At 37.7% G+C, this 9,631-nt stretch overlaps 1 protein-coding gene across 2 annotated transcripts; it reads left to right on the top strand.

The window, feature by feature from the left end:
- The first annotated feature begins 659 nt into the window (after positions 1-659).
- On the top strand, positions 660-7,880 carry LOC141397788 (alpha-tocopherol transfer protein-like). Of its 2 annotated transcripts, XM_073974511.1 has the most exons (7): positions 761-988; positions 1,142-1,304; positions 6,346-6,505; positions 6,596-6,677; positions 6,853-7,161; positions 7,451-7,587; positions 7,657-7,880. In XM_073974511.1, the coding sequence occupies exons 2-7, from the start codon at positions 1,214-1,216 to the stop codon at positions 7,700-7,702; spliced, it is 825 nt and encodes a 274-aa protein (XP_073830612.1). In that variant the 5' UTR covers positions 761-988; positions 1,142-1,213; the 3' UTR covers positions 7,703-7,880. The 2 variants fall into 2 exon arrangements, with proteins under 2 accessions (XP_073830611.1, XP_073830612.1); XM_073974510.1 differs by having other exon boundaries at positions 660-1,304.
- Positions 7,881-9,631: the final 1,751 nt, after the last annotated feature.

Raw genomic sequence — 9,631 nt, 5'->3', positions numbered from 1 at the left:
ATATATGACAATAAAATAACAAATAAAGGATGAACAATGTCCAAAAAATGCTTTTACAATGTAGTATAAAGTTCCTAATTATTGTCTTGGCTAAAATTTTTATCTTAGTATTGTATCAAAAATCTCAATAGTAATATGCTAAAATATCAAAAAAAAAAAATCATGACAAAAGTCTGATAAAAAATTTGAAGCCAAAATCAGGAGGCTCGATTTTCACCGGAGACGTATGGTCTAGTGGAATAGCATATTCCACTTCTACTAGGAATAACCCTTGACAAGACAGAACGGATTAGTACATTCCACTTCACTTCAATAAAACTCGTAATGAAGGGTATTAACGCCGTACTTACTTGTTCTTGTGTTTACTTAAACATTTTAATTCAAAACAAAACATTGATTTTAGAGTCTTTTCATCATATTAACTGTTATTTCTATCAAAGTAAGTCGAATTTGAAATAAGTGTATAACATTTGTATACAAAAAATTAGCTTGAGGTTACTGTTGATTTTTTCCAGTAACATTTATTATGTACATACAAAGACACGTCTAATAGTGTTGGTGTACGCATAATTACTTCACTTCAATACTATTTTGGACTTTGTATAGCTTTTTAAATTCATATTAGTGGAAATTATCATCATTACGAACAATGAACGAACGCAGACACGCAATCATTCAAGCGCATCTGGCTGTTGTTTTATAATGCCGGTAATAGTTGCAGAAAATTTATGAAATATTATTAACAATACAGCTGATTCGGTGATTCGGGACATTAAAGTTCGAACATGTGTGTTCGCAAGTTTGTCAAAACAAACTAATTACAGCTGTGCAAGCAGACCACCAACTAAAACTGAGTCTTGATTAAGTCCGAGAGAGAGAAGGAGAGTGTAATTCCGTTGTCATTGGAAATTGCCACAATGAGAGCTGCATGCGCGCGTTGACGATTTCAAGTGATTCAGTTTCAAAAGACATTCCTTTGCAGAAATAGGTACACAAAGAACCGCAACAAAGCGGAAAATCCCCAATACAGAAAAATAACAATAACATAAAACGTGCAAAATAAACAAATGAAATAAAGAATAAATATATAATTTTAAACTCAGCTTTGTAGTTGTAGAAATTTGTGGCTTTAGATTTACAGTATTTATGTGCGGACATTCTGTGCTTAAGAAATTCTAAAACAGGAAGTAAAAAACAAACCCCCAAAAACGCTATGCAAGCTAAGGGCGATGAAGAACAAGAAAAAAACATTGATTATTTGCAAAAATGGTTCGAAGACAATCCAAAGTTGCCAAATAAAATTGGTAAGTGAAAATTTATTTTAAATTGAAAGCGTTAACAAACAGAAAACAAATATTTGTTCTGGATATGTTGACCTTTTGGTCTGTATGAACTGTTTTTACTGCTAATTCTAGCTCATACAACGCGTTGACCCTAATAACCGCCAAAATGTGTATGTTAACGATAAAATATTAATTTATTCTCTAATGACATCGATAACGATAACAAGTGACATGATATTGGATGCCTTAAGTTTTATTTAATTTTTTAAAGATACATAATCTCTATGTTGGTAAATTGTTAACGAGAAGTTCGTAATGTGATAACTAAAATGTAGTATTTAGAATTCTTTTGTGGCTACAAAACCTTCCCCCAGAAATTTGTCAGTACAGGTCCACGTTTTGATAATAGGCCCCGTAGAATGGTACCTCCAATTTTATAGGTTTTAGCTTCATTATAGCACCGAAGTGGCTGAAATTTAGTATTTAGTCTTCTTTAGGGCTACAAAACCTTCCCCAGAAATTTGTCAGCACAAGTCCATGTATTGGTATAGCCCCCATAGAAAGGTACCACATACGATTCTGACATTAGCCCGCTTTTGGAAGGTCATAATCGTCTGGTCCTGGGGGACTTTAATGCGCATCATGAGATGTGGCAATCGGCCCTCGGAAACGACAGCGCTGGCTAGATAGCTCTACATTTTGCACGGTCAATGAGGACGCACCTACCAGAATTAGAGGAGAGTGTCACAGTTCGCCAGACATAACCATCGTGTCACCTGGTCTGACAAATGACGTTACCTGGCAACCCGTCATTTCCCTTGGATCAGACCATTTCCCCATAATTGTCTCCATTAGAAGACCACCCGATTTCATCACCTCGGAACGCCGCACGTTCTTCAGTCATAGGAAAGCTGATTGGCCGAGTTTCAGAGAGTTGACCAATCACCGCTTCAGAGAACTGCCCAATCCTGCTGATGTTCGAGTAGCGGAAAGGACGTTCCGAGACATCATCACTGCTGCAGCCGCTCGCCATATCCCTGCTGGTCGAATACCTGAAGTAATACCAAACATCCCAGCCGAGGCGACGCGATTAGCAAATGGGCGTAATGAGCTTTGTCGAGCCAACCCCAATGACCCCAGAGTCAGGGAACTGACACTGGAAGTTAACAGGATGGTCGGCGAACATAAGCGGAACAAGTGGTTAAATCATCTGAAGAGTTGCAACATTGAAACCGGTATAAGTGAATTGTGGGCAACGGTTAAGTCACTCTCGAACCCTGGAATGATGGAAGATAGGACCTCAGTCACGTTTGGCGACGTTACGTTGAATGACCCGAAGAAGTGCGCAACTTATTTCAATCGGCAGTTTGTCGAGCACCCCGAGAGTGACAGGGCGAAGAGGAGAGTATTACGTCGCATCAGATCTCTTCCTGCCGAGGATGTAACCGCCACAGTTTACAATGGACGATGTTGCAAATGCCATCAGGAACGCTAAATCATCCAAAGCGTTGCGCCCTGATGCAATCTCCATGGTAATGCTGAAGCATTGTTCCCGAAGTCTGGAAAATGGGAAGTGTGTCCCCGCTACGGAAGGCAGGCAAGTATGCTAGCAAAAGTGAATCGTACAGGCCGATTTCGCTGTTGTCACCCATAGCAAAGACCATTAAGGCTTAAGTCCTCCCCAGTATCAGGAATAGCTACCAAGTTGCCGATCATCAGCATGGATTCCGTAAGCAGTACGGCACGACAACAGCGCTGCACGTCATCTCCACATATATTTTTCAAAGACTCAACCAGTGACCACCGTGTGATAGAACAGTGATGGTGGCGCTTGACTTATCAAAAGCCTTTGATACAGTCAGGCACTCCACGCTGAGGACATTGGGCAGACAACCCTCCGGCCAAGCATGAAACGTTGGATAGTCAACTATATGTGTGGACGCCAGTCGTACGTGGAATTCAGGAACAAAAAATCCAAACCCCTTAGAATGAAACAGGGAGTTGCCCAAGGTGGGGTGATATCTCCGGAACTGTTTAACCTCAACCTCTCCTGTATTCCGCCCACTCCAGACGGCATCGAGATCGTAATGTATGCGGATGATTGCACGATCCTGGCGTCAGGTCGTGGTCGACGGTAGCAGAATTCCGACCACAAACTGTCCCAAAATTTTGGGGGTCACATTCGACACTACTTTAAAGTCATGCGCGCACGCCACAGCTATCTGCGACAAACTGAAAAGTAGGAACAAAGTCCACAAGTCCCTAGCCGGCAGCACTTGGGGTTCAGATAAAGAAACCTTGTTGACCACATATAACGCGATAGGTCGGTCTGTGGTAAGCTATGCGGCGCCAGTCTGGTCCCCGAGATTATGTGATACGAATTGGAAAAAGATTAAAACCTGTTAGAATGCCGTACTGAAAACAGCAACAGAGTGCCTCCTCAAGTCTTCAGTGGACCATCTACAGGAGGAGGCAAATATTCTTCCAGTAAAGCAACACAATGAGATGATTTCGTTGCAGTACCTGCTTGGATGTTAGCGTGTGAGCCATCCCAATCACCATCTTGTGGGTAGGCCCGACACATTCAGGGATATCAGGAAGGATATTCATGCTCTAGAGAGGGAGGTCCAAAAATATAGGGGCGGACCTCCAAGATCAACAGGCTTATCAACAAGGTTTATATACGGCACCACACGGATGCAGTTGCTAAGGCCATAAGCAAATATAGTGTGAATAAAGTACATCTCCCATATATTGCAGCTAAGGAGCGTCGCTGCCATGACAAACCAGAGTAGTTTTGGCTCAAATACGTTCGGGATATTGCAGTCGTCTTAATTCTTATTGGGCGGAAATCTACCGTCCCGTGCAAGACATCTGCCCAGTATGCGGCATGGGCCGGCACGACACAAAACACCTTTTCAACTGTCCCGCCAAACCTACTCATCTAACTCCAGTGGATCCCTGGTTACATCCCATTGAAGCAGCCAGTTTCCTGGAACTGGAGGTTAAAATAGAATCCACAGTATTTATGACGATTAGTTTTTTGACGTATACGCAACGTAATTTACATTTGAAATCCATTGGATTTCGTAAATCTAAACGTACTATTAGAATTTAATTCCAATTTAAATCTACATACTATTTTTAGATATGAGTCAGATTTGAAAAGCAATTGTGTGTCTGTCTAAATTGTATTCGATCAATGTCTGATTGGCTATAAATATGCAAAATATCGTCTCTCTGTTGTAATTAAAAGAATATTACTGAAAGCTGAATTGCGTAATAACGTCCGAAAACAAATATAAAGTGTGTTTTTTACAGTTATCTAAATATGGACATCGAAATGGAATAGATTACGCGTTTCTGTCATTAACTGGAATGACAATATAAATGAAAACTGTTAAAATCGATTTAAATGTAGCTGAACCAGTACTTTTTTTAATAGCAAAATTGTCAAACCATGTAGGGGAACGGAAAATGGCAGAAACGTCAAAATAACTGGAACAAATGTCAAAGTCGGCGTAGAAGCCGGCAAACATGTTGCACATTTTTGCTCGCCCAAATTTGTCGCGTAAAAAGTATATGCTCAGTATTTACATGCCAAAAAAGTGTAGCCAAGTTTATTATACCCCAGACAACAGAGAAATTATTTTTGTAGCGACCCATTGTGCAATGAAAACAGGAACCTTGTGCAATCATAGCTTTGTTCCTTTACTTTTTTAATAGTAAAAGTAGCAAAAGAGTGAAGTGTTCTCTTCTCTCAGAGAACTGTTACCCCCCGTTTACACATGCAAGTGGCAGTTCGAAAAACACAAATACACTCACACATATTCATTGCCACACCAACTAACAACCTCACTGCCGACAAAATTTTCTTGTCAGTAATCAATGTAAGTGCTTTGAAAGTAACTTCAATTTTTTTCCGAACGTCTACACATGCAAGTGTCAGTTCGAAAAAATTGAAGTTTCGACTATAATATGTATACACAACTGTCTGTAAGTTACTTGCATGTGTAATCATTGGGTTAAACAAGTTTTGCACAAAAGTAAGGAATCGGACAAATAGTAGACCCGGCAGCAATGTCAAAAAAAAAAACAAACATGGCTGCATAAAAAATTAACAAACAAAATAAATTTCAATGTTTTTTTATTTTTTTTTTCATTTCACTGGTTTAAATTTTTATTATTTTATTTTATTTCTTTTTATTTTGCTTTGACAACGCGCGTGGTTTTATTTTTTCCTTTTGCCTTAATTGTCAAATCTGCAGTTTGACAGGTTTTCCACTTTTTACACAACGAAATTTGTCGAGCAGAAAGTAGTAAAGGCCAGAACAGAATCAATCGTCGCTTGCTTTGCTTGCTTCCCAAATGTCAAATTATAATGGAATGCCAAAGCCTCCTAAAGGTAGAATTAGACGTGAAATTACCATAACGCCATAACCATAAAAAACCAAAACCCAATTGGTTTCTTATGGTTATGGCTATGGCATTATGTTATGTTACTACTAAACGAATGCATTGATTTCCATAGGTTTGGTTGAATCAGCTGATTGATATGGCCTTATGGCTTTATGGTTATGTCACGTCTAATTCTACCTTATAGGGGAACGCAGGCGGATTAAATTTTTACTACGAGGTACTCGGTTTTTACCATTTTTGGCCATCGCTAAAATTATGGACATAGGTCCATGTTTTGGAATACCCCCCATATAACGGTACCGTCCGATTTGCGGTATTTTTACGTTTCAGCTACATTTTCAGATCAAATTATCTATAATTTGGCATTTAGGGTTCCTGGAGGTCAAAAAACGCATCTAGTAAATTTCAGGTATTTCAGGGTTTTTTTCTACATTTTCGGAATAAATTTTCCGTAATTTTACATTAAAGGTTCGCAGTGATCAAAACAGTTTCCACAAAAAGTTGTGGTCATTGCCCCACCACGATTTTGGGTATTTTCAAAATTTTAGCTGACCGAATTAACTGACATTGGGTATAGGGAACATTATCTACTTCAATGAGGAATGGCGGTTTGACGTTTCTAATAAATGTACTTTCCTTCCAGATCGCATACTTTTAACTCGATTTTACTATTGCATGTACAAAGATGTTGAAGAGACCAAAAAACTTTTAGAAATTAATTATGCCATACGTAATGACTATCCACATATCTTTATTGATCGTGATCCAACGGACGAAGATACGGTCAATACATTTGCCTATGCGTAAGTAGAATAGAGGCGCAAAGAGAAGCAGCAAAGATGACAGTAAATCAATTTCTTTTTTTTATTAAAACACTACTTCAATTTCCACAGGGACATGGTACCGTTGCCTGGCTTAACTCCTGAAAATTATCGCATAACATTTTTGCGATTGTGTAATCCAGATCCGAAAATGGTAAATATCCTAAATGAGTTTTGAGTTTTATACAAGGTATATGTATTTTTTTTTACTTAACAACTACCTTTATAAATTAAAATACGAAATAGCAGAGCTATATATCACTTTGGTGCTCTGTGAAAGAATATCCTTCCCGGTTGATAAAAATGTAAATCACTTATTTTTCTTACAGATGCATCATACCGAAGATACCAAAGCATTTCTAATGATCACCGATTGTCGCTTCGCAATGCCAGACGTAATTAACGCTGACAGTAATCCATTGTTATCCGAAGGAGAAGTACAAATATTCGATATGAATGGTTACACCATGAAACATGTTACCCGTTTGTCAATTAGAACTTTGCGAACTTATTTGAAGTTTTTGCAGCAAGCATTTCCAGTGCGCATTAAGGCCATGCATATGATAAACTGCCCCTCATATTTGGATAAAATGTTAAGGGTGGTTAAGCCATTTATTAACAAGGAAGTCTTCGAATTGGTATGATATGAAAATCTTCAGATGATAGAACGAAAAGTTTTAATTGCATATGGGGCTTGACCGAGTCTACCTACTGAGAGTAGGGAGAAAAATACATTTTTTTCTCATTGCTCCTAACCATAAACACAGTTAATCAACCGTATTTCGAACGTAAATTTCCTGTAAGTTTTGTTTCTTTGCCGTTATTTTATTTAAAGGAGAGAGTGAGGAAACTCACAGGGGAATTTATGTTCAGAATAAGGCTGAATATCTTTTTGCACTATTTTTTAAAACAATTTCTGATTTTTAGATTCATTTTCACACTACCGGCTTGGAAACATTGTACGATCACGTACCCAAAGATATGCTACCCAACGAATATGGTGGCAAGGCGGGAAACTTAAGTGATTTAAAGAGCGAGTTTACAAAAACCCTTTTGGAAAAGCGGTAATTATCCGTATCTTATAAAGCAATTAAAAAAAAAACTAAAATTTTTCTTATTTTCTTTCTATCCAGGGACTATCTTATGGACGCCAACCAATGGCGAACAGAAAATGTTTAAATGTTATTTCTTAATTCTAAAAGTATTAAATGTTACATTTTTTCTGTATTAATTGTTGTTAACTGTATTATAAATGTTATTAAAGGTGTATATTTTTTATACAAGTTATATTAAAATAAAAATATGCTCAAACCAAATTTGAGGGGGTTCCAACATCCACATCTACTTTATATTGAAATCATTCGTGTTGTTATTCTAAATATACATATGTTTCCGTTCCGTTGCGTTAGCAGGTAAGCAAAATGTCAGCAACTTAAAAAGCGTTATGTTCGGCCAGGCCGAACTTTTTATATCTCCACCATGAAATATTCTGAAATAAAATATAATAATTATTTTTATTTCTGTTGCAAAAGTATTGTGGTGGGGAAGTTGTATGATCAATAGAAACACTAAATGCCAACTGGCTGCAAATTTAGAACGAATATATACATACATACATACTGTTTGTAAAGTAATTGTTTTCGAACCAAGAAAACTAATATTTTTCTGTATTAATTTATGAAAAATGACTGATAATTGTGATAAAAATGTCGGGTTTTTTGCAAAAAATAGTTGGTCGACTTATTTAAAGTGGAGTACACACCATCAGTCAAAACTGACAGTCAACGAACTTTTGCTACAATTTTCTGGCAAATAAAAACTTTTGTTTAGGTAGTAATGTTTGATATACAATGCGTAAAGTATTATTTAGAGGTTGGGAAAGTAATTATTCAGCTAGACTTTGACATTAACAAAATAGACCCCGATGACTGTCAGTTTTGTTGGCCGGTGTGTACTATGCTTAAGACAAGATAGGATGAATGTAATGCAAGTTGTCAAAAAAATGTTTTCGAAATGTAGTGAAGTTTCGAAATATCCCATATTTTTGGTAAATTCTTGAAAATCAGGACATTTTATGAATGTTATTCTTAAAAAGGGCTAACTACTAACAAGTATCAACAATATTAGGAATAGAATAACCCTACTAGGAGGGTTACCATGTGGAAAGCACTAATATTTATTAAAAACGCGTCTGTTTTTAAAAAAAGAATTTTAATGAATATTTATTGTTGAAACAAAATTACGAGTGAAAGTTCTGATGAGACTGAAAAAATTATGTTTAAAAAACAAAAAGTGTGTATACTATTTTCAACAAATGAAAACTAAAAATTCAATGGTTGCTTCGCCACATTACCCCCCTTCCAGTGCGAAACGCACCTTGAGCTTTCGTCTTGAGGACGTTTCGGACGATGTTGGTTGCGTCCGCTGCTATATAGGCAGGTTTGAGTCGATCAATGCTCACAGTATCTTCTCTTAACCCAATGCGAATCTTGAAATATTTAGCCTTTCGATCAATAACTGCATATGGTCCTGAGTATTTCGGTTGTAAAGGTTTCTGCACTTTATCACACCTTATCCATACATGAGAACAGTTTTGCAATTCCTTTTGTACAAACGGTTTATTCTTCGAGTGATTTGAAGCCTTAACAGGCCGTAACTTAGATAAATTATTTCTTAAGTTATTGCTTACTTGCTTAGCTGGCCCATTACAGAACATTTGTTCTATAGGCCGAACTAAGAAGAGATCTCTATTCCTCTCTATTTGTTGCTTTGCACTCTGGAATACCGCGCCTTTTCATCTCACCATCCACTTATTTGCGCCATCTATTCCTTGGCCTGCCAATTCTGCGTGCACCGCCATGTGGCATGTATTCATACGCCTTTTTAGCGGGTTCATCATCGCTCATTCTTATGATATGGCCTAGCCAACGCAATCGCTGCATCTCGATACGTTTAACTATATTGATGTCGTTGTATAGCAGATACAGCTCGTGGTTCATGCGACGTCGATATTCACCGTCAACGCAGATTGGTCCGTAGATCTTTCGAAGAATTTTTCTCTCAAACACACCAAGCACTGCCATGTCTGCTTGCGCAAGTACCCACGCT

This window comes from Musca autumnalis, unplaced genomic scaffold (genome assembly GCF_047663935.1).
Source record: "Musca autumnalis isolate F117 unplaced genomic scaffold, ASM4766393v1 scaffold_3, whole genome shotgun sequence".
Lineage (NCBI taxonomy): Eukaryota > Metazoa > Arthropoda > Insecta > Diptera > Muscidae > Musca > Musca autumnalis.
This window is presented reverse-complemented; position numbering and strand designations above follow the sequence as displayed.